Source organism: Tenrec ecaudatus, chromosome 3, assembly GCF_050624435.1.
Source record: "Tenrec ecaudatus isolate mTenEca1 chromosome 3, mTenEca1.hap1, whole genome shotgun sequence".
In the NCBI taxonomy this organism is placed as follows: Eukaryota; Metazoa; Chordata; class Mammalia; order Afrosoricida; family Tenrecidae; genus Tenrec; species Tenrec ecaudatus.
The window spans coordinates 182,558,816-182,583,139 of NC_134532.1; the positions used below are offsets into that span (position 1 = coordinate 182,558,816).

Sequence of the window (24,324 nt, forward strand, 5' to 3'; positions counted from 1 at the left end):
GGTCGCGACGCGCAGGGTGAGACCCGCTGCTGTAACTTCGGGGAGCAGCGGCCTCACCTTTCTGCCCCGGGGCGCCGGTGGGTTAACTGGAGAGAATCTGACTACTGGTCAAAACGAAATGAGGGGCTTTCTTGTCAGCTCGCCACCGTCGACAGGAGAGTGTTGGAAGAAGGCGAGGACCCAGTGGACTGGGCCGTGGGCCATGGAGGCAGCATTCCCTGAGCCGAGCGGTGGTCCGCGAGCCTGCCTTGGACAACATTCGGGGTCTAGGTTTCACAGAACCCCCTAGCAAGTCATCGGTGGAAGATGATTGTGAAGAGCCGGTCTGAGACAGTCACACCGTGGGAAGAGGCAGTTCACATTCAAATCCTGTGTACTTTGAACAGTTACAAGGAAACTGAGTCTCAGAAGTTCTTTCTGTGTTTTAAAATTAAACTGTTAAATTAACATTTAAAAGTGTTTTGTAGTTAAAGCAAAGCAAGGCATTGTTTACGGGGAAGAAGACGACATGCTGGAAGCCAAGGGAGTCACAGTAATGAAATATATTTAGCTCATCCACAGCAGCCGGGCCCCCTGGCGCTCCTGTGACGGGCAGCAAGCCCAGCGTCCTGCTCCCGCAGCCTTGCCCGCTTGGTCCGTTTCAGCCTTACAGGGCTTTCATTTTTCTTTTGGCCACAAGACTTTTCAGGAAAAATTCACCTAGTTAGGGAAAAGGGACACACACAATTAACTGAAAGCAAAGCAGATCCACTGAGATCAGTGGTTCTCCACCTTCCTCATGTCGCCACCCTTTCACACAGTTCTTCATGTGGTGCTGACCCCCAACCATACAATTATTTTCGTTGCTACTTCATCACTGCCATTTTGCTACTGTGATGAATTGGGCGACCCCCGTGAGGGGGTCGTGACCTACAGGTTGAGAACCGCTGGATTGAGATCAGAATGTCACATTCAGACCGCGGTGCTCCCCAGTGGGTTTCAGCTTCCCCGCCTACATGTACTTGTCTTACCTCAGCTATGCATTGGAGGTTCGTTTCTTCATTTTCAGTGGCAATTATTTTTCTAGCCTCGCACATCTATTTTTGTAGCCTCACATACCCCCGGTCTCTTTGGCCCTTTTTTCAACAGTAACGATTAGCCAGTTTTCTTTTAAAACAGATTATTCTCTCGGTGACCCTATTGTGTCCACTGGCCTGCTCCTGGAAACTTCGTCCACTTCCCCTGCACAATCTGATTCCTCATCACCAACACAGCATTGCTGCTGGCAAAATTCATTTCAGAGAGCCATTCTGCTCCATTCTTAGCCTGGACCTGATGTTTATAAAACAGACCTCGTTGCAGTTGAGCGGACTCATCCGATAGAATCTTATTCCCTCCAGGGAAGCCAGAGCTTGTCATGATCACGGACTCCCTCCCTCCCCTCTCCTAGGATGTGCCTGTGTGATAAGTGAGCTGCTTCGAGGGGCACATTAACTATTCTCAGGCCATTAGGGTTCCATTTAGTCTTATCACTGGTGCAGCGCAGCCTAGCGCTCATTGGCCAGCTCAGCACAGGACCCCTGGTTTCATGAGTCTGATTAACATCTCTTTGTCATCTCGCATGCACACAGGAGGAGAGCAGAGTGGCCATGCCCATACCCGCATCCAATGGCCGACTAACACCCCCCTTCACAGTCCAGCCTAACAACGGAGAGGAGAGCCAGCATTTCCACACTCAAACCCACCACCCCGTTGAACGCGCCAATTACCAGATGTCTATGGTTTACTAGTAGTTTCAACAAACATCGAAACGTCCGCAAGTCACGCCCTTATAAATGTTAAAAATCTTTCTTGGAATCAGTAAAAATTCTTTCCAAATGGTATTACTCTACTTGAGCCAGCTTGGAAACGGCCTTTGGCTTTCTCCTTGGCAATAATGTAAGTCTGAAGCAGCTCTGCTTGAGGAAGGGGTCCAAAGTCCCCATACGCGGGCAGGCAGTGCGAAAGCAAATGCTTAAGAGTGTCAGCAGCGTCAGCTGCAGTTCATTAAGTTACCTTGAACTTCTTCATAGGAAAGCACTATTATTCTGAGTGCATTTATTTTTGCAAAAGAGTATATTACATACCTATTTAAATGTCTTTCTAATTTAGGCTCCGGGATATCAAACAGTCATTTGTAAGATCATTAAGAGCAATAAAGCACATTTCAGGCATGTGGAAAAAACAGCTGGCTGCTTATGCTTTGAAAAATCCCATTGTTGCAAGAGCTCTAAAAGAGCCCCCAATAAAATGATTTATTAAACAATGTTTTTTAAATAGAAAAATTCTAATAGTTAAGCCTGACAGGGAAAACAAACACTTGATGGAATACATTCAGTCATGAGTTATAACTCCCTGTACCCTGTGATGGCCATAATGCTTTCTAAGCACTGAATTGTGCTTTAGGTGAAATCTTACACAGCAGACTGCTTTGCCATTGAATAATCAGACACCAATGCACCAAGGACATTGGATGCCATCCCTACATTTGTCAGCTCCCTCCCCGTTTCTATCCTGGGCCCCATTCCCATTTTGCCTGGCTTCCCTGCGGCTCCCTCCCTCCCTCCGTGCTGGGCAGAGCAGGCCTTTTGGTGGCACTGAGTTGACTGTGCCCTGGAGACCTTCTCCAGGGCTGGTTTGGAGGCCAGTCCGTTACTTGGTTGGTGGTAGCCTCCGGGAGTGGCCTCACTTCCCTGGGAAAACGGTAAAAGGGCAGCTCAGGTTAGCGGTCGTGGATTCCTCCGTGTTCTCATAGGGCAGGACGCCTGGTCTTCATGCGTTTGAACTGTGTTCTAGTTTTACTTCGTCTAACCAGGACCCTCTCTCATGTGCCTGGTCAGGAGTTCATGGTGGTAGCTACCGCGTAGTTCTGCTGCTCCCAGGCATCGCGGTGCCCCTGGGGGCCGTTCATCTTTGGACTAGTTGCTGCCCGAGTCTGTTTCCCTGTGTCTGGATGGCTGCGTGCAAGCTCTGAGAGCCCCTCCATGCCACTCGCCAGACCAGGAGGCAGGAGATCATCGTTATGAATTATGCCATGCCCCTCAACAAGCCGCCCGGTGGAGTATTTTAAGCATCCGGCTGCTAACCAAAGAGTGTGACCCCGGCAGCCTCTCTCCACGGAGGACAGTGTGGCGATCTGCTCCCCACGTAGGAGCAGTCTGCAAGGAGGCCCTGGGGCACAGTTCTGTCCGGTCCCATAGGAGCTGGAATTGACTCCAAGGCCGTGGGGCTGGTGTGGGCGATACCCATTGCTCTACATGGCCACAGAGTCAAGGGCCCTTCGGCTTCAAGGCCAGCAGCACAGTACCGGGAGACACTTGGTTATGTCTACGGAATTTTCATAACTGTGCCTCAATGCATTCTATTATACATATATATGTGCAAATATACATGAAACTTCTAAAGCTCAAACTTTCTGCCAGTGAGTCCATTCTGACTCAGAGTGACCCCTTAGGACGGAGCAGCATTCTGCTGTCAATCTTTACAGCAGACAGCTGCATTCTTCTCAAGCGGCAGTGGTAGGTTTGAACCACTCACCTTGTAGGCAGCAGCTTCGTGCTGAGGCCGGGGCTTCATACACACATACATGGTACAGACAAACGTGTAGGTCCCTGGTGGTGTAGTGGTTACACACCGGGCTGCCACCCAGACAGCAGTTCTGAACCAGGGGAGACAGATGAGGCTTCTAGTCCCTTAAGCAGCTACAGCCTTGGGAACCCAAGGGGCAGATCTACCCCGTCCTAGTCGGAACTGACTCCACTGCAGTGTGGTGCTTGTTGTCTTTGGAGTTACAGAAAGGTATATGAAGCATGTCCACAACCAGTGGCATAGTGGATTATGCGCTGGGCTGATAACTGCCAGGTCAGTAGTTAACCCACCAGCTGCTCCTTGGGACAAAGATGGGACGTTCTGCTCCTGTAAGGATTTACAGCCTCAGGAGCCCAAAGGGTGGGTCCATCCTCCCTGTCCTATAGGATGGCTGAGTTGGCATCGACTTGACGGCAGTGTTTTTTGGTTATACCTATCCCCCACGCCTATTTAGCATACATGTCTACTTAAGTATCCAAGCACAAATTATCATTACTATTGTTGCTGGATTGTGCTATAGTATTTACTATAAAACAAAACCAAATCACTGGCAAGCACTTTATTCTGACTCAGAGTGACCCTATAGGACGGGGTAGAACTGTCCCCGGAGGTTTCTGGGACCGTAACTCTTCACAGGAGTAGAAAGCCTTGGCTTTCTCCTGCAGCACCGGTCATACTGTCCTTTATTCTGCATACCTCAGCGTCTTCCTTTGCCTTGGTCAGTCACGTTATGCTGACTCCTCCTGGATTGTGCATTGTCTTCCCTTGGCCTTGCTTCACTCAGTAAAATATCCTACAGATTCATGTTTTCCACAGTCATTGTTTTCATTGTTTGTGATACTCCATTGTATGTTTATACCACAATTGTTCATTCTGAGTGCTGTTTGCCTAGTTTTGCTATCGGGACTAAGGCTGCCATGAGCATCAAGCCACAGCCCTTCGTTCTATGGGGCGACTGTAACTGGCAGTGGGCCTGATGGAGCCCTGATGGTGTCACGGGTTACGAGCTGGCCTGCTCACTGCAAGGTCAGCAGTTTGAAACCACCAGCTGCTCCACAGCAGAAAGACGAGGCTTTCTACTGAGGGAAAGAGTTACAGCCTCAGCGACACCATTGGGGCCGGACGACTCTGTCCTAGAAGGTCGCTGTGAGTTAGAATCAACTCATTGGCAGTGAGTTTGGTTTGGGTTTTGAATGTTACTTCTATTTCTGGCTTTTAAAGGAAATGTACCATTTTCCATAGAGGTTTTACCACTTTATAGTCCCAACAGCAGTGATAATGTTTCAATCATCCTACAGCCTTCTCAGTATTTGGTTTCTTTTTGATCAATACTGTCAGTACCAACAAAACAAAAACACTATCAGTACCACAGTGTGATGTTATCTTTTGTAGTTTTGACCTGCCTCCCTCTATTGGCTCACGGTGAAAAGCAAAGCTTCAGGAAGTGAGAACACTAGTTGAGATGTGTCAACAGGTGAACGGAATGCTGGAAGCACTCACGTGTCCATGCCTAGGAATGCATGGGACAGCTTCGTCGCCAACCAACTGGGAGAAATCCAGATTTGTGCCCATTCCAAAGAAAACGGGTTCAACAGAATGTGGTAGCTGCTCAGCAGTATAATTAATAATACCACGTGCCAAGTAAAATTTTGCTGAAGATAATTAAAAAACGGTTGCTGCTATATGTACATCAATAGAAAGTGCCCGAAATTCAACCCAGCCCTAGGAGAGGCCGTGGGATGAGGGCAACCACCGCTGTCGTCAGATGCAGAGGATGCCAAGGATGTTTACCTGCGCTTGACGGACTGTGCAAAAGCATCTAACTGCGCGGACCACGGCAAACTATGGAAGACACCTCAAAGAACGAGAATTCCAGATCCCTTCACTGTGCGCACGAGGAACCTGTGCACAAACCCAGAGGCAGCTGCTTGAATAGAACATGCGGAGGCTGCGTGTTCGAGAATCAGGAAAGGTGTGCATCAGGACTGAATCCTCTCTCCACATCTGTGTAGTCTGTAAGCCAAACAAGTAATCCAAGAAGCTGGGCGACATACAGAAGAATGTGGCGTCAGGATCAGGAAAGAGAGAGGACTTGAAGCGCTTACTGATGAAGATCAAAGCTACAGCCTTCAGAAAGGATTACACCTCAGCATAAAGAAAACACAAACCTTCACAACTGGATCAATAAGCAGCATCACAACAGAAAAAAAAAATTCAGTTGTCAAGGAACACATTTTGCTTGGATCCATAATCAATGGCCTAGAAAACAACTATCAAAAATCCAGGGTGCCGTATAGCACTGATGAAACACACAACTACCCTCTAGTTCTTTAAATTTCCTCCCCCAACTATTAAGGTCTTATTTTTGCCTCACCAATCTTGCTCGACCTGCGTGTACACGTTTGTATAATCTAGATGTTTTGAGGCATGAAATACAGGAGAGATGAACCCCTCAAACAGTAATGGGAGTAACAATCCCCTGAGGGCATGAGAAGAGAGGTGGGCAATGGGGGAGGGGGAACTGACAGCAGTGAATGAATGTATAACCCCACTCAGGGGAATGGACAATAGAATTGTAAGTGAATGGATACATCGGAGGGTGTAAGATCTGGAAATAATAACAACAACAACAAATAATATATTAAGGATCCATGGGGATGGTAGGGCGGAGGCGGGAAGGGAGCTGATATCAAAGAGTTCAAGAAAAAAATGTATTGAAAATAATAATGACGAGAATAAAAAGAAAATAATAGTGACAGAAATTATACAATTATGCTTGATCTAATGGAAATATGGATTGTAATAATATTTGTAAGAGCTCCTAATAAAAGGTTTAAACATGAAAAACAAAAGAAATCAAATGACATGTTGCATTGGGCAAATCTTCTATAAAAAATACTCCATTAAAGTACTGAAAACCAAAGATGTCCCTTTGAGGAGTACGGGGTGTCTGACTCGAGTCATGGTGATTTCAGTCTCCTCAGATGCAGGGAAAAATTGGATTGTGGTGCTGGTGAAGAACACGGAATAGCAAAGGGTGCCAGAGAGATGAATAAAACTGTCTCAGAAGAAGCAGAGCCAGAATGCTTCTTAGAAGGGAGGATGGCAGGACTTTACTCACATCCTGTGGACACCAGAAGGACACCAAGCTTGGTAAAGCAGAGGGCAGCAATGGGGAAGGGCGTGAAGGAGACTGATAGTGTGGCTGAAGCAGGGCCGTCTATAATTCCGTTGTGCATAGCTCACTGTGAGTTGAGATGGGATTGATAACATCCAACAACAATGGAAATTTGGAAGACAACTACTTGGCCAACTGACTAGGAGAGATCCATATTTGTGCCCATTCCAAAGAAAGGTGACCCAACAGGATGCTCAAACTATAGAACACTGTCATTGATATCCCACGTAAGTAAGACTGTGCTCAAGATCATCCTAGACGGCTGCAGCAGTACACTGACAGAAGTTCAGGCAGGATTCAGAAGAGGATGTGGAACAGGGGATGTCATTGCTGATGTCAGATGGATCCTGGCTCAAAGCAGAGACAACCAGAACGATGTTTCCTTGTGTTTCACTGACTGAGCAAAGGCAAGACCCTGGAGAAGAACGAGAAGTCCAGAGCACTTCATTGTGCTCACGTGAAACTAGTGCAAGGCAGCTGCGATGGAACGAGGGACACTCCATGGTCTGAAATCAGGAGAGGGGTGCGTCAGGGTTCTCGCCTCTCACCATCATCATGTGATCTGCATGCTGAGCAATCGTCAGACAGGCTGGCTTATGTGGAGAAGAGTGTGGCATGAGGACTGGAGTAAGCCTATGAATGACCTGCAGTGTGCAGCAGACACAACTTGGTTGGCTAAGAGCGAGGAGGAACAGAAGCCTCGCTGATGAAGAGCAAGGATTGTGGCCTTCAGGATGGATTGTAACTCAATGTGAGGAAGACCAAAATCCTCACATCTGGACCGAGAGGTCACTTCATATTAAAGGGAGAAAAGGTTGACGTTGTCAAGGACTTTGTCCTGCTTGGATCCACAATCAATGCCCCTGGAAGCTGCAGCAAAGACAACAGGAGACAGGTTGCAGCAGGCAACTTTGCTGCCCGGGCCCTTTGAGCGTATTGAGAAGCAAGGCTGTAACTTGGAGACGAAGGTCCTGCCAGGGCCTCTCCATCGCCTCACATGCACGTGAACGTTGGACACTGAGTAAGGCAGACCAAAGAACGGATGCATTTGAACCGTGGTGCTAGAGACGAACACTGAGAGTACCATGGCCGCTAAAAGGGCAAACCGGTCTGTCTTGGATGAAGTAAGGCCAGAGTGCTCCTTGCAGGCAACGACGGGGAGACTCAGATTTAACATTCTGGACATGCCAGGAGAGACCAGTCCCTGAGGAAGGACTTGGTAGAGTGGAGGGACAGGAAAGGAGAGGCAGGCCCTCAACAAGATGGACTGACACAGTGGCTGTACCAATGGGCTCAGCACAGGATCAACTGTGAGCGTGGCGCAGACGAGGCAGCGTTACATTCTGTTGTACGTAGTAGGGTCACTATGGGTCACAGTTGACTAGATGGCCCCCACCAACCACAAGGGCTAACGATCAAACCTCCACAAGTGTCTGAATGTCTTCATGTCCCTTTGCCCATTTTAAAATTGTCTTTCTGTTGTTGATGCAGTAAAGTTTTAAAATAAATTTGAGATTAGATTATTTTCAGATAGCTGTTACCAATTTTTTTACTTTGCCAAGTCTAGCTTTTACTCTTTTGGTGAGATCTTTTGGTTTTGGTTTTTTGGAGGTTCCAATTTCTAAATTATCCTTTGTTGTTTGTGCATTTTTGATATTCTGTTCATTCCATAATTAGGTTCCAGAGCTGCCTCTATTTCTTCTTGCATGCATTTTATAGTTTTTGGGTTAAGATCTAGGTCTTTGATTCATTTTGAGTTTGTCTTGTCTGGTGTGTGGCACGGGCCCTAGTTTCTTCTTCTACAAACAGATATCCAGTCTTGCCAGCCCGTTTATTAGAGGGACTACCTCTCCTCTGCTTCATGGGCTTTGACCCTTAGTGGAAGGTCAGCTGTCCACTTACTTCTGGATGCTCCGTTCTGTCCATTGGTCCCTGGGGCTGTGTCGTACCAGCACCAGGCGCTTTGACCACCAGGGCTGTGCAGCAGGTCCCAAGGACAGGAAGTGTGAGGCCTCCTGGTTTATTGTTCTTCTTTAATGTATAATGTTACTTCCTTTTTTCTCTCATCATGTTACTTTTTAATCCTGGGGATATGCTATTGTTTTCATACATTAGCTCAAGTTCCTATAACACCTACATTTCTATTATAATATTATATTGGCTCATAATAAAAATAATAGCTAAGATTCCAAAGGGTGAAAACTGCACTGTAGCTAGTAAGACTAAAAATATCTACAGGGAAAAATACAGATTTTCTTTTTACATCTGGGGGTCGGAGGGAGAGAAGCACAAAGAAATGAATGGTGTAAGCAGCGTGGCTTCCACCCAGATGCTTCATAGGGCTGACATTAATCTGAAATTGGAAGTTTAGAGATGTAGCTATTATCATTTCCAAATGAGTGTACATTTTCCAGGAAACCATATTAAATGCTTGACTGATATTTGTTATTTCTGAATGAGCTATCATGGGAATAAATGGATTGCTTCTGTTTTCATCCTTGTAGCTGAACTATAAAGGGAGAGGCTCTTCATTTAAGGAACAAATTTGATTTAAGAAAGATTTTCCCATCATGGCGCAAACCTCTTAAGGAAGCCCAAGAAAAGAAACTCGTTCATTTCTGAAACCAGAAGCCAGCCACAGCTACTGTACCGTACCCTAGGGGCAGACCTAATGTACAGAGTTAGGGTCTACATTGAGTCAGTCCCTGCTGATGAACTTACCTGCTTTATATGAAGAACGCACCAGAGGGCCACTTGCAGTATAATGAAAGCCAAGGTCATTCCCTACTTTTTCCCAGTATTTGAATTTTTCCGGAGTAATGTATTCTTCAACCTAATTTAAAGAATGACTTTGGTCAGAATCTAGAATTCACCGAAATTTTGACTATACTAAAAATTTCTGCCCATGGATGCAGAATGGTCTTTACTTCCTAATTTATCAGCACCCCTCCTCCACCTTTTCTCAGAACATAACCATGGGCAGTTAGGCGGTATAGTGGTTACGCACTCGTCTGGGACCCACAAGGTCAGTAGTTGGAGACTACCAGCTGCCCTGTGGGAGAAAGAGGAGGCTTTCTACTCCGCAGTGGGGCAGTCTCGGACACGCACAGGGGCAGTTCTACCCTGTCCTATAGGGTCACCAAGCGTCGGCACTGACTGGATGGCAGTGGGTTTTATTTGGGGTGAGAGAGGAGGGGGAACCTTTTTGTTTTGTACTATATCAGCTATCTCAAAGACAGAGAAAGATGAGACCATATGTCTGTAATATCTGGATTAGTGTCTCATGGACCAGTAGATACAATCAAGAATTAGGAACATCTTTCATATTCTTCAAGACAAGGCTATGTCTTACTCATCATGTTTCTTCTTCTTAGGACTGCCTGGCAAATGGTCAGTACTCAACAAGTTCCTCGAATAAACGAATGAGTGAGTGAGTGAGTGAGCGAGCATCCACTACAGAAACAGAGACTGGCTTGTTCCTCACTTCACCTCTGACGCTCATAGAATGCAAGATCACCGAGCATGAATGAATGCAATTTCCAACCCTTAATTTTGCCCCCCGCGGGCTCACTTGAGCTGTCGGACAATTTGGGGGTCAGCAAACAAGTGACAGCTGGACTGCTTTCTGCAAATAAAGTGGAAGGTGGGGCTTAGAAACAGACATGGAACATTAGCTAAAGAAGCAGGGGCTTCTTAATCTCACCGATGGACAATAAGAAACTTTCAGTAATACCAGACAGGTGTACCTTCAGGTGGCGCTTTGTCGGCTGCATATATTGTCCTAAAGTCAAACAGTCCACATCTGCCTCACGAAGAGCTGTCGACAGATAAAACACAGGTGACTTCCAGTTGTTGTGACCATACTGACATTGTAGATCTCATGGGATAGTTCAGGATGGCCTGTGACGCTGATGTTGGGGAGTAAAGCCATACTTAGTAATTCAAGCATATTTATGTGCCTGGGAACCCTGGGGAAGTGGTTCACACGCTGGGTTGATGACAGCAAGGTCAGCAATTCGAAACCAGCGGCAGCTCGTCAGGAGAAAGACGAGGCTTTGTACTCTATCGAGAGTGACAGCCTCAGAAACTCAGAGACAGTCTACCCTGTCCCATAAGGTCACCATGCGCTGGAATGGACTCCATGGCAGAGTTTGCTTTTGGAAGTCCTTTCAAATGGATTTTGTCCCGGAAGCTGGGTTTTGTATTGGATTTTTCAAGATGGGTTTCTTTGATGGGAAAAATAACAGAAGCTCTCTATGGGAAATTTGGCCAATATAGAAGAGTATTTGTAAGAAATAAGGAAGCATCGGATGCCTGAGCCGCTAAAACAAGCAGTGTCAATACTTGCTTTCTCCCAGTATGGTGTTAGGCATTTCTAATACAACGGCGCCTACGTTGTAATTTGCAGTCTTGTACCCAGTTGGGAAGGAGTCCCAGCGGTGCAGTGGGTAAAGAGCAGGGTCAGCAGGTAGAAGCACAAAGCTCCATCACCCACTGGGTCAAGTCTTAGAGCCTCGTAACCTAAGAGCATCACTTCTCCTCTGTCCTCCAGGGTCACCAGGAGCCGGAAACAACTCCATGGCAGTGGGTGTTTTGGGTTTTTATGTGCCAGGGCCTGAGGTTCGGATCGAACACAGAGCAACGATTAAGACACACACGTGGTACACTAGACACAGGGGCGAGTTCCTTGACCGCCCTGGAAGCCGTGCTAGAACAGAGGAAGAGAATGGTCAGCGGAGGGCGCTTGCTAGGCCAGAGGGCTCAACGAGCAGCGTCAAGCCACCCGCGGGTCACATCTGGCTTCCGGAATTGTGACTTGACCTCTGACTTACCAGAAGCTTTGGAAAGAGAAACTATTATAACGAACCACCTTTCACCGCCATTTGAACTCTGTGAACCAATAAGTAACTAAGCCCAGGACCTCTGGTACAAGCAATAGTTTTACATGTCAACATCTAAACACCCTCGGCGGGAAAGCATCCCTAGGAATTGTAAATGGGCCTCAGGGGCAAAACGGCAGGCGAGTCCCCTCCACATGCCACCTATGTAACAGGGGCAGCCGGCGTCCCCCCTCCAGGCCTGGGGGGTCTCCCGCCCTCGCTGAAGTGGGGGTCCAGCAGCGGAACCCGGACAGGGCATCTCCCTGGAAACCAGCAGGCGTCCCAGCCCACCGACAGCAGCCCGATGGGATGATGGGCTCTTCCAAGCGGGGTTCCTGCTTGCGCTCCTCCCTGCAAGCGGGCACTTCCCGGGGGTTTTCTTTACCTTTCATCGTTGCGTGGACTTGCTCGTCCGTCTCCCCAAGACCCAACATGATGGATGTTTTAGAAATGACGTCCGGCCGAACCTCCTTGGCGTGTGTCAGGACCCGCAGGGACTGCTCGAAATTGGCCCGGGGATCGCGAACTTTCCTTGGAGAGACCCGCAGAAAACACCCCACATTGCACTGGGCGCAGCGCTGCAGGCCCAGGGAAGGCCCTTGGGGACCGCAGGCCGCAGCCCACAGGTGCGGCTTCAGGGCGGAAAACCGACGGCGCCTCCCCCAGCTGGCACACGGGCATCGTGGAGACAGCGCACGGGGCGGAGGCGCCTGCGTGTCGGGGACAAAGGAGCGCTGAAACTTTCAGGATTCTCTCGAGATCTAGTAGATCTAGCTGCCCTCTGCTGGCGGCCCAGCCTGCGCCTCCGCCGAAGAAAGCCTGCTTCCCCAGTTCCCAAGGGCACGGGTCTCCCAGGCACCCCGGGGGCATCAGGTGTGACTGCAGGCCTTGTGCCAGAGCTTCAAGGGCCAGAAAGTGACCCAAGTTAAACCAGCTCGCATTGAAATCCTAAGGTATCGTCTAAATGACTCAGGACGCCTTTCTTTCTTTTTTTCCCAAATCAGAGCTTAATTGGCAGGAGAAGACACACATTTATGAATTTAACCAATCACTGTAAAACAGACAGCAGAGAAAGGAGACTCCCCAAGGATTGCTCAGGGAATGTAGGCTGTGTGGATGCTGATGATCCGTGGAAATGCTGGCTATTGGCTATTTTAACTCTTTTCCAAGTCCTAGGAAAGAATGGGTATATGCTAACCAAAACCACCGTTGAGTAGTTTACTAAAATGAAAGATGAACAAGAAACACGATGAATCTTGTCTGAAGGTTAGAATCATTCTCTATTCTGCAACTTGAATACAAACAGAAGTAAAATTACTCTTCACTTGCCAAAGCCGAAAGTAGATTCAGGAATCAATATCTACTTTGCATCTTTCACAAAGCCTTGTCTTTAGAATTACAATCTGAACAATAGCTCTTATCGAACTTTTTTCTTTTGAAATGTAGACGTCGATAGAATTCCCCAATGAAGCCATGTGAGGTTTGAGACTAGGACTACTGATGCAAACTCTGCATTTGTTAAGGGTCTAATGAGATTGCTAGTTCTTCTTGAGTCAGTTTAAGTAGATCATGTGTTGCCAGGAGTTTATCCTATCATCTCAGTCATCATATTTGTGGGTGTGCTTTTGTTCGGAGGATTGTTATGACCCTTTTTATCACTGTCGGGTCACTCACATTGTCTCCATTTTCATTTCTTATTGTGGTGATTTGCAGCTTTCTTTTTTGGTCAATCCAGCTATTTTCTACTAATCTAAAAACAACAACAACAAAACTCAACTTACTAGTTTTGCGAATAGTCTGGTTTCCTATTCTCTTTCATCTATGAAAAGTACACTTGGAAGGAACTAATCAGCATGTTTTAAAAAATGATGTGCACTGTGTGCATGTATGTACCAAAGCACACACATATATATTTATTAAATGCGTACTAAGGTGCTAACAAAGATTTTCCTGGGATACTATGTTTAGGTTCAAGTTCCTTTTGCTGGCTACACTTCCTGACTTTTCTGTAATAAGCATGCAGTGCTTCTGCGTAAGAAAGAAAAGGAGTTGTTCATTGCCAAGTCCTCCCCTGAAAAACCCGAGAAGACCCAGCAGGTCCACTTTCCCCACAGTCACCTCTGCAGTTCTGGGACTGTCTCTACGTTGTGTGCGTACACATCTAAGCCGGACAGAGACACCTTCTCTACCGCCTTCAGATCTCCCCGGAAATCAGGGGTAAGGCACTCCACAAGAATTTTTGGATTTCTAGAGAGAGAGAGAGAAAGAAACGTATCAAACCAAGGAAAGGGATGGACGTAAGTGCTGCTGAAATCAGGAACACTCAGCACTCATGGTCAGTCTGAGAAAGCATCCAAGGTTTAATGAATACTCAAGACACGGAGGTCTGTAGCTAAGTTCCTGACTGAAGTCTGCAAATATGTACCTACAAGCAAATACTCTTTTTTTTTTTTTTGAGAAACAATTACATAACCTCCAGCAGAATGCAGAAGATTTAGAACCCCCTAAACACTGATAACCTTTGCTCTCAGGTAGAAAGCTTAAATGAGCTGAATTTACGTGGGGGAAAAGATGCAAATGCAAACTGGGTACCTTTCCTTTAAGTACGACACGGTCTTGGCAAAGTGCTCAGCTCCCCCGTCAGGCATGTCTAGAAAGGAGAGAACCCACCGCTCAAGGTGATGGCACAGTTCCGCATGGGCCCGTCTCTGAAAGAGGCCACCCCGCGCTCACCATCTCGGTCCACGGACGTCAGGACGACGTAATCCAGCCCCCACTCTGCGACTGCCTTCGCAGTGTTGTAGGGTTCGCTGGCATCCAGTGGAGGGGGCTTTCTGGCGGTTTTAACGGAACAGAATCTGCAGCCTCTTGTACACGTGTCGCCCATCAGCTAGAGGAGAGAGGGCGACTTGAGGCACATGGACAGATGGTCCTTAAGAACTTAGAGCGGAGAGAATCAAGTCACAGAGAGTGGCGTAGTTTGATGCTGTTGACAAGAAGTTTGAAACATTCAAAAGTAAACCATTTGGTTAAGAGATACAAATATACATGATAGTCTGTGGGGGGAGGATGCAGAAACAATAAACTCAGAAGTAAGACTAGTATTGAGGGAATCAGGAAGTGATGGGATCAGGAAGGGGAGGGGCGGGGAGGACGAGAAGCTACTGGTGTTCTGCTCGCAGAAAGGAGGGAGTATCTGGGTGATTGTCATACTGTTGTTCTTTAAACTTACAGCTTATGCGCATTCTTTGTTATCTGCTCAGTGATTAGTAAAGGAGACCTTAAAAGAAATCACATCAAATAGACAGTATTCGAGTCTCTAGAGAGTAAATGGAAGGCATGGCTCTTTCTGTTGTGATGAAACCAAAGAGGAATAGCACTTCCACATCTCAGTCAGAGGCCTGTCTCAAAGTAGCCCACGGTTAGCTACCAGAGAGGAAGCATCAACAATGGGGAAGGGGTGGCAGGGTGGGGAAGGGGAGGGGAGGAGATCGTAACAGGCTGGAGTAATCTATCAGATTTTTTCCCCTTCTTTTTTTAAATCTCTCACAATGCCTATGTTATGGAAAATCTGATCAGTGATACATCATGGACATTTAGAATTCCCCAGTGAAGCCACCTGGGAGACAAAGTAGTCCTGGAGATTAAGGCTCCCATGTTTGGGGCTGGCCTTACCATGATAGTGGCTGTGGCTGTAGCGTATTCTCCGCCTCCCCAACACTCCCCAATATTGGGGCAGCGGGCCTCCTCACACACCTGTGAACAAAGAGGCCAGAAGAATACTGTGAGGTTGCAAATATTCACCAGTTGAGCCACTAGTGAGTAGGCATTTAACCGCTTATTCTTTGGACATATTTATGAAAAAAATTCACTATTCAATAAAATGCTGTTAAATTGCAAAATCCTATGTAGATCCAGAGGATTCCATTTTAAATTTAAATAGTATATGAATGTATATATGCTAAATGCACAATTGGAAAAGCCTGGAAATCTGAACCATAAAAACGGTGTGATTATTTGAGAGCATATATGTGACAGTCTCACATTCAATTTACACTCTTTTCGATGAGCATGCACTTTTTTTTTGCAAAATAAAGCAAATTAAGAATAAGAACAGTAACAAGAACGAAAACACTCCTTTTTCCCAAGTTACAGAAAAAAATGACATATTTTTATAGGGGTACCATTAAATGAGAAGTTCAGAAATACAACAACCTTTTCTCTTTAGCAAGGAAAATGATTTTAAATTTATGTCTATTACCGATAATGACATAACACGAAATCTTTTTATTCACCTTCCCTGCCTTGTTACTCACATACTGAATGTTAATCTTTAAGTCACCCGTGCTTAGGAGCACTCTGGCTTTGGTAAAGGAGGGGAACGCTTGAGCACACTTACGGTATGAAGATTTAAGTTCCGCAACGAATTTTTCAGCTTGTTGTAATTTTTTCCTATGGGAATCTCTGTCTTGAGCCATGGCGGCAATCTTAACCTAAGGGAAACCAAGCATGACCACCCGTTAGCAAATTCACAGCTGCATAATCACATAGCTCAGCAGCTACCCTGCTCTATCGCCATCCTAGTTACGAATTCCCCCTTAAACGTGGATTCAAAGAGAGAAGCAAATTTAGACTTGTTCAAACCACTTTAAGAAATACTAATAACAAAGTCTAACGGGGTACGATCCTCCTGGTCTACCTTTTTGCACAGATACCCCAAATCAAAACCAAACCGATCTCACCGCCATCGAGTCAGAAGTCAATTCTGACGCACAGCGGCCCCACAGGACAGAGTAGAACTGTGTCTCAGGGTTTCCAAGATCGTGACTCTTTACAGGACCCAAAAGCGTCCTCTTTCTCCCGTGGAGTGGGCTGGTGGCTTCAAACTGCTGACGCTGTGGATAGCAGCCCGGCATGTAACCGCTACTCCACTAGGGCACCTGAGTCAGTCAAAAGCCTGACTAATAAAAGAAGATGTACTGAACCGCTCATTCCCAGATGAATAAAACCGCCCCCAAAGCACAATGGTTCTCAGAGTAAACAGCACACAGGCTACATTTTCGGGTGGAGCTCTGGTGGCTCCAAGAGTCAAGGGCGCTCACCTAAAGGTTGACTGTCCGAATCAAGGCAGAACCCACCCAGAGACGCCCTGGGGGAAAGGTAGGTAGTCCAGAGAGCCCGCAGGGGCAGTCCCAATGCCACTAACTGACACGGATTCAGAGCCACCAACCACCAAATGGAAAAAAGCTACGGCTCAGAGTCGAGTCCAGGCATCCTCAGGTTCCCCCTTGATTTCTGCTCATTTGGGATCTAGAAGTTGTTGGATGAAAATATCTCCCCAGTTTGCCAATGCACACATCCCTCAGCATTCTTTTGAATTAAAGCAAGGTCTCCAGAGAGTCACCTGTAAGCTGACGGGGAGAGGCAGCAAGCCAGATCATCAGTGAGTAACAACTAAAAGTATGTAAAGGTCCAAGTGAAAAGGTGGTAACACTGCGCGAGGAAACTCGGTGCTGGGAAGAAAATAGGTGATGGTGGTGTAGACGGGTGTGGGCTCCTAGAAGCTGGAAGAACAGCTGCCAGAGGGGACGGAGAAAGACAGATTATTCCCCCACTTTCCGTTACTGACCTGTTCTGCTGCGGATTCATCTGTCATCGCTTCGTCCTAATGACTTAAACTAAGTGGAACAAGTCTGCAATTTTAAAAATACACTAGCCCTTGCTTGTACCTGGGAATATGAGCAATGAGGAAATGAGACATGAAAATTATCTCAAATTTTCGACTACCTTTCTCCTTTCTGGCGCTTTAAGTTTCCTTTATAGCCATCCCAGGTGCTCTTGTCTGCAAGATCGCCGGACACAAAGTCTTCAAGGTCTGGTCCATTCTGTAAAAATTTTTTCTTCTCATCTGGCAGGGAACTTACTGTTCGGCCAATGCTGCATAAATATCGTCCCAAAACCTAGAGAAAGAGTTCATTATACTATTTAGCGTGTTCAGGATGGTTTTGTTTAACCCATAGTGCTATCTAAAGCAGAGGGTAAAAGCAGAGAACTGGCCCAGAAATCATGTCGGACCATTCAGGAACTCTATAAGAAGCCCAGATGGATTTAGGCTCAAAGATGTCAGCTGGACCCTGGCTCAGAGCAGAGAATACCAGAGGGATGTTTACTTGTGTTTCATCCACTATGCAAAGGCATTTGTTCAACTGTTGGATCATAATAAACTACGGATAACATTGAGAAAAATGGGAATTCTAGAATGTCACTGTGTTCATGAGGCTCCTACCCAGGGACCAAGAGACAATTGTGCAAATAGAACAAGGGAATGCTGAGTGGTTAAAAGCAGGAAGGGGGTGGGTCAGGGTTGTGCCCTTTCACTATACTCAATCTGTCTGCTGAGCAGATAATTCCAGAAGATGGGCCACCTGAAGAGGAACACGGCATCAGGATTGGAGGGAGGCTCACTAACAAGGTGTGACACGCAGGTGACACAAGCTTGCTTGTTGAGAGTGAGGAGGACTTGAAGCCCTTGCTGATGAAGATCAAGGAATGTAGCCTTCGCTATGGATTGTGAGTCAGTTTAAAGAAGACACAAATCCTCACACCTGCACTAATAGATGATAGATACATAGAGAAAGAAATTGTCAGGGGTCTCCTCTTGTTTGGATCCACAATCAACGCTCATGGAAGCAGTCAAGAAATTGAATGACATATTGCATCGGGCAAATCTGCTGCATGAGATTTCTCTAAAGTATTGAAGAGCAAGATGTCACTCTGAGGATGAAGGTGCTCCTGCCCCAAGCTCTGGTCTCTTCAATGGCCTCATGTCCATGTGAAAGTTGGACACTGACTAAAGAAGATCCAAAAGAATCAACACATTTAAATTATGGTGCTGGTGAAAAATATTGAAAATATTGTGGACTGCTTAAAGAATAAACCAATCTCTTGGAAGAAGTACAGCCAGTATGCTCCTTGGAAGCAAGGTTGGCAAGGCCACACCTCATGTACTTTGGGTACGTTATCAGGAGAGACCAGTCACTGGAAAAGAAAATTAAGTAGAATGTTAGCAAAAACAAGGAAGACCCATGACATGCTGGACTGAGAAAGTGTTTGCAATATTGGCGTCAAACATTACAATAAATGTGAAGGTGGCACACGACTGGGCACATTCCATGCTACTGTACATAGGGGCACCGCCAGTCGTACCCAGCTCTGCAGCATCTAACAACATAAGGAACCTGGCAGGGTAGTAAGTTTGGCTACTAATTGCAAGGTCAGACCATCCCTCCCCGGCAGAGAGATGAGGCAGCTTCCTGCTCTGATAGACTTAACAGCCTTGGAAAACCCAGAGGGGCGGTCCTAGTCTGTCCTCTAGGGTTGCTGAGATGGAATCCACTCGATGGCTGTGGATTGGGTTTTGGTTAAAGATAATGCAAAGGGGAACAAACCAAAGCCTTAAAAAGAATGGGAGTTCCCGGTTACTGCTTATTGCTAAATTTGGGGAAGACCTGGAAACCTTTTGCTGTGGTTAACTTATGTCCCAAGTAGAACCTGAAATGATGTTTCTGTGCTTGAACATCAGAGCCACTGAATTGAAGGAACATAAGACTCCAGGTATTTGGCCTCTAGACTTGAACAAGCATGTGTACAAATAATCTAAGACCTTGCAAAGTTCAATGGAATGAACCATTGCAGACAAACAAGAGTGCCTGTCAGGGTGCGGTCCGATTGGTCCATGCCTCTTGCTACAGAAGCCTAGAGAGCCCCTAAGGCTGTCCGCAATGTGCCATTTAGGAAGTACCGGTACGTTAGCGGGCTGTATTCCGAGGTTCAGTCTACACTACTTAACTATTTGCGCCACCCAGGGATTCCCGTTGAGCCCAACAAAAAGCACTTCTTTGGAGTGTTCAGTTTGTGCCTCGATAAATACAAAAACAAAGCACTGCGATCAGTAGAACACAAGTCCTTCCCCCAATAAAATGTTTTTAAATTACAATAAAATCATTACAGGAAAAAAAAAAGAACACAAGTCCTCAACGTTGAAAAGAAACCCAGAGCAGAGCCTCTAGTTTATGGAATTTGAGGAGGACTGAATACGGCACATGAAACATGTTGACAATTTATCATCGGGCATTTCGAGGGGATAAAAGGACAGACTCCCCACAGCCCACCCTGCTCTGGCCCTGCGGCTTACCGGGGCTCCCAGGGTGCGAGCGGCTCCCCCGCAGCGTAGAGACATCCCCTCGTAAGGTTTAGCGAGGTCCGGAGGCCAAGGGATAAACAGAGGGCCTGGAGAAGACAGATCGACCCACTGTCGCTCGATTTGTGAGACTCTTCCAGATACCTGGTGCTGCTGAAAGTTGAATTAATCTGCAATCAGCTGCTTTAGCCTTAAAAGCGTCGCGTACTCGTGACGCAATACGTAGGTCTTCTTCGGACTAGAAAAGCGTGATGACGAAATACGTTCTCTCTTTGCCGCATCTACTGCGAGGTAAGGGGGATTATGAATTCCACGGGCCGGGGGAATCTGAAGCCATCGGCTCTAGGAAAGCCGTCGGCGCGAATCTGGCGCACGCATCAATTATTTGTGGTGGTTCCCCTGCGCGGCGAGCGCAGTATCGGCCTGGCAGCGCCAAGATTTGGACCCCGTTCTGGCCTTTTAGGCCCTTCGTCTTTTCAGCTGTTCCGGGATGGCCAGGCTGGATGGGACTCTGCGGCCTGGGAACAAAGGGCCCCGACTTGACGCACAGAGGCCAGAGCTCCTAACGCCGTCTAGAGGCTGCGCCTCCCGCGGGGAAGCGTACCAGTGACGGGCCTTGGTTCCTCTCCCCGGGAATCCGGCCGGCAGTCTTGGTCGGAGCGGGCGCCTGCGCGGTGCTTGGATCGCAAACAGGCCCTGAGCCGGCTTTCTTACCTCCGCTGTTTGTTTCAGAATGAAGACCATTCTCAGCAACCAGACTGTCGACATTCCGGAGAATGGTAGGCACTTACTTAACTTTTGTTTCATCCTTGCCCCGTCCGTTGTTCGTGTTCTGCGCCCTCACGGATGCACGTTCTCTTGTAGTGGACATCTCCCTGAAGGGGCGCACGGTCATCGTGAAGGGCCCCCGAGGAACCCTGCGGAGGGACTTCAATCACATCAACGTAGAACTCAGCCTCCTTGGGAAGAAGAAAAAGAGGGTGAGCGTTTGGCTGTCAGTCACCAGGGGCAGCTCTTGCTACCGTGACAAGTTAAGCTTAGCGGCTCACCGCATCTCGTGGTGGTTTGAGTATGGGTCTTGGGAACTGGCTCCAATATTTTCGCTTCCACAAAGTTTGTTGCAAATTTTACACATTACCTACAACAGGGTGCCGTGTGAAATTGCCCAGCTGTGGTTCCTAGAAATGGAAAGCTTGGTTCAGTATTCAAGATTCTGTATTGTGTTACTTTGAGTTAAAAAGTGGTGTTTTTAATTTGGGCTAATCCAAGAATTTAGAGTTAGTGACTGGACAGATGAACCATTGTACTTCAAGCCCACTATTGCTAAAGAAAGCTCTCTGCAACATTCTGTTCTCTTACAGCTTCGAGTTGACAAATGGTGGGGAAATAGAAAGGAACTGGCTACAGTCCGCACGATCTGTAGTCATGTACAGAACATGATCAAGGGCGTGACACTGGTAAGCAGATTGGTCAGGCCGTGCAGGGCAGGGAGGCTCCGCTGCACCTTTTGAATATAAGGTTTTCACAGAATGGGTTATAGTTGCAATCAGTGAGTTAATTAAGTACACTGGAGCTTGGGAAACTTAATCTGGGGAGGGGTGCTTCATAATGAGGGTGACATTTTTATTGAGGAGCTGCACTTGAAGTATGTCTGGCAGCAGTGAGCAAAGTCATGCTGTCTGCTGAAATATTTATCCTGCTACTTGGATCATCCCAGTGGCATCCTTGTAGCTTCCTCCAGTGAAAACATGTTAGATCTTGGTAGCATGAGTACGTGCCATCTGGCATACCTTAGAAATTCTGTAAAGGTTTAATACCAGAGATGAGAAGCTAATATTGCTTGCTGTGGAGCTTGGGGGTACTAAAGTACACAAGAGTTTGCCCATGCATTCAGAAGTGACCAACATCCAAGCTCTAACAACGAATGCTATGCTTAAAAATAAGTCTTTGACATGTCTCACTTATTTACCTAACAGGGCTTCCGATACAAGATGAGGTCTGTGTATGCCCACTTCCCCATCAACGTGGTTATTCAGGAGAATGGGTCTCTTGTTGAAATCCGTAACTTCTTGGGTGAAAAATACATCCGGAGGGTTCGCATGAGGACAGGTACGTGCATGCCCCCAGATATAATTCAGATGACCCCCAAAAAAATACTTGAGAAGATTGGTATTTTGGTTTGGCCTGGTGGGGCTGCCATAACTATTTTCTCCAGTTCATATCCACTAACCTCTCCTTAGGGGAGAGAAATGAAAGCTGTGTTTGCTGATTTGCCGTCATAGAAATCCTACACCACGTTATATGCAGTCAGATTCGGTTCAGTGGTAGTTAGTGGACTTGGTTTAGGATTTAAAGAGTAAACCTGGATTGGTTAAGCGCTTATTAAATGAACAAAACAGCTTTGTCTAAAGGGTTTTAAGGTTTAACAAATCTTTTAGAAGTTGTTTGAAAGGTGATAGGGTGTGCTCTGTCTAGGTTCTGGTATCATCATTTTGGACAAATCAACCTCATTTTGCTCATCTGTAGATGAGTTTAAAACTGCAAAATGTTGGTCTCTGGCATAGTGAAGTGTCCTTGATTACCTTGGAGTGTGGAAAGGTGGAGAGAAGGTGGTGTACTCCTTGTAGTTTTGTCTGGGTTTTGTTTAAGACTTGGAACAAATGTCTCTACAGCTAAATTAAACTGTCAGGATACCCACACGAAAGATTTGGGCCCAGATCAGTCAGATTCTCTACTGTTAATTTTTTTAAAAAAACCTTTTATTAGGGACTCATACAACTCTTACACAGTCCATACATATATATACATCAATTGTATAAAGCACATCTGTACATTCTTTGCCCTAATCATTTTCTTTTTTTCTCTCCTTTTTTTACATTTTATTAGGGACTCATACAACTCTTATCACCATCCATACATAGACATACATCAATTGTATAAAGCACATCCGTACATTCTTTGCCCCAATCATTCTCAAAGCATTTGCTCTCCACTTAAGCCCTTTGCATCAGGTCCTCTTTTTTTTCCCCTCCCTCCCCGCTCCCCCCTCCCTCATGTGCCCTTGGTAATTTATACATCATTATTTCTACTGTTAATTTTTAATGGGATACATAAATACAAAGACTTTTGGGGGTGGGGTTCTTTCATTTTCCCTTCGAAAGTCTTGTTTTTTGTGTTGCTGATACTATGCAAATGTCCTCCCCATTTTCAGGTGTTGCCTGTTCTGTTTCTCAAGCCCAGAAAGATGAGTTAATTCTTGAAGGAAACGACATTGAGCTTGTGTCAAATTCAGGTTGGTGGTTTACTATGAAATGTTAGTTAAGTATACCTATGTACTTTTGCCTGGGTCTTGTAATTGAATATATAGGGTCTTCTTTTCATTGTATTGGTCTCATTGTCAAAAATAAAAGGCTGTCTTAAAGATATGAGGCATTAAGCATAACATTTTTTAAATTTGGGGGGAGGTGGGGATTGGGAAATGTATGAAATTTTGTTGACTTTAACTTTTTCTTCTGTAGCTGCTTTAATTCAGCAAGCCACGACAGTTAAAAACAAGGATATCCGAAAGTTTTTGGATGGTATCTATGTTTCTGAAAAAGGAACAGTTCAGCAGGCTGATGAGTAGCTCTAAGGTAGGTAGGTTCCTGCAGTGTGCACTGTAAGTTCCATTGCTGCTGTGGTTGGGGTCTCAGTTTGCTCATTGAGGCTGCATTTGTAGTATTTGCAGAGCATAGAGTTGCATTCTGGAGCCTAGAAACGAGGTAGAATAGACTGTTTACCTACCTTACTTTACCAGGAAGCTCTGGTGGTGGGGTGATTTAGAGTTGGTATGAGGGGGGTGTTCTTTGTGGACTGGTATTTTGACCTTTTGTATGTTTACTATTAACCAGTTATGATTCAGTACAATGTGTAAAATAAGGTACATATGTTTTCAAGTTGTTCTGGGCAAAGGTATTGGATGATTGAGATTTACAGACAATTTTCCCTTATTTCCACAGGTGTACAGCAACAGTCTAGATGATTTCTTTAGACTTGTCTGTGATGCTTTGATTCAGTCTAATAAAGTTTATGTAATGAATTTGAGTCTTTATTTTTAAAGTTTTCTAAGTGCTAGGTTTTTAGTTCTCAAACTATGCTTCCCAACTAATTTGGAGGGCAACAATTCAGAAGCAAAATCATGTGATAAGAGGAGTTGAAAAATCCCAAAATGCATGGTGAGATTCACTGTACTTTCTAGAATATTCAATGGGGGAATGGCCATTGTGTTTGTTACTTTGGTTTATTGATGGAAGTAAGGAAGTGTAAGCTGAGAGTGGGGTGTGCGGCTATGTATCCGTGGAAGTCGGGTTTTGAGGAGATCCTTAGGACGGCTGTCTACTTTTACTAAAACAAGAATTAGTATTTGGTGAGTTTAGGGATGCTTGAGTCACTTGTCTGCCAGTAATTTCTTGGAAAATGCT

The 24,324-nt window shown here is 46.1% G+C and overlaps 2 protein-coding genes across 3 annotated transcripts; one reads left to right on the forward strand and one right to left on the reverse strand.

Moving 5' to 3' along the window:
• Positions 1 to 410: 410 nt before the first annotated feature.
• On the reverse strand, positions 411 to 20,021 carry LIAS (lipoic acid synthetase). 2 transcript variants are annotated; one of them, XM_075544422.1, is made up of 11 exons: positions 19,859 to 20,015; positions 17,452 to 17,624; positions 16,064 to 16,157; positions 15,340 to 15,420; positions 14,398 to 14,554; positions 14,257 to 14,314; positions 13,783 to 13,911; positions 12,050 to 12,195; positions 10,531 to 10,601; positions 9,506 to 9,617; positions 411 to 699 (listed from the first exon to the last, which is right to left on the reverse strand). In XM_075544422.1, the coding sequence occupies exons 1-11, from the start codon at positions 19,901 to 19,903 to the stop codon at positions 647 to 649; spliced, it is 1,119 nt and encodes a 372-aa protein (XP_075400537.1). In that variant the 5' UTR covers positions 19,904 to 20,015; the 3' UTR covers positions 411 to 646. The 2 variants fall into 2 exon arrangements, with proteins under 2 accessions (XP_075400537.1, XP_075400538.1); XM_075544423.1 differs by lacking the exons at positions 411 to 699; positions 9,506 to 9,617; positions 10,531 to 10,601; ... (3 more) ...; positions 14,398 to 14,554; positions 16,064 to 16,157 and having other exon boundaries at positions 15,336 to 15,420; positions 19,859 to 20,021.
• A 463-nt stretch (positions 20,022 to 20,484) lies between these two features.
• Positions 20,485 to 23,942, forward strand: RPL9 (ribosomal protein L9). The gene is made up of 7 exons (XM_075544425.1): positions 20,485 to 20,643; positions 20,729 to 20,844; positions 21,226 to 21,321; positions 21,841 to 21,973; positions 23,076 to 23,156; positions 23,383 to 23,496; positions 23,863 to 23,942. Exons 1-6 carry the CDS (start codon positions 20,598 to 20,600, stop codon positions 23,487 to 23,489), a joined length of 579 nt encoding a protein of 192 aa, XP_075400540.1. The 5' UTR covers positions 20,485 to 20,597; the 3' UTR covers positions 23,490 to 23,496; positions 23,863 to 23,942.
• The last annotated feature ends 382 nt before the right edge of the window (positions 23,943 to 24,324 follow it).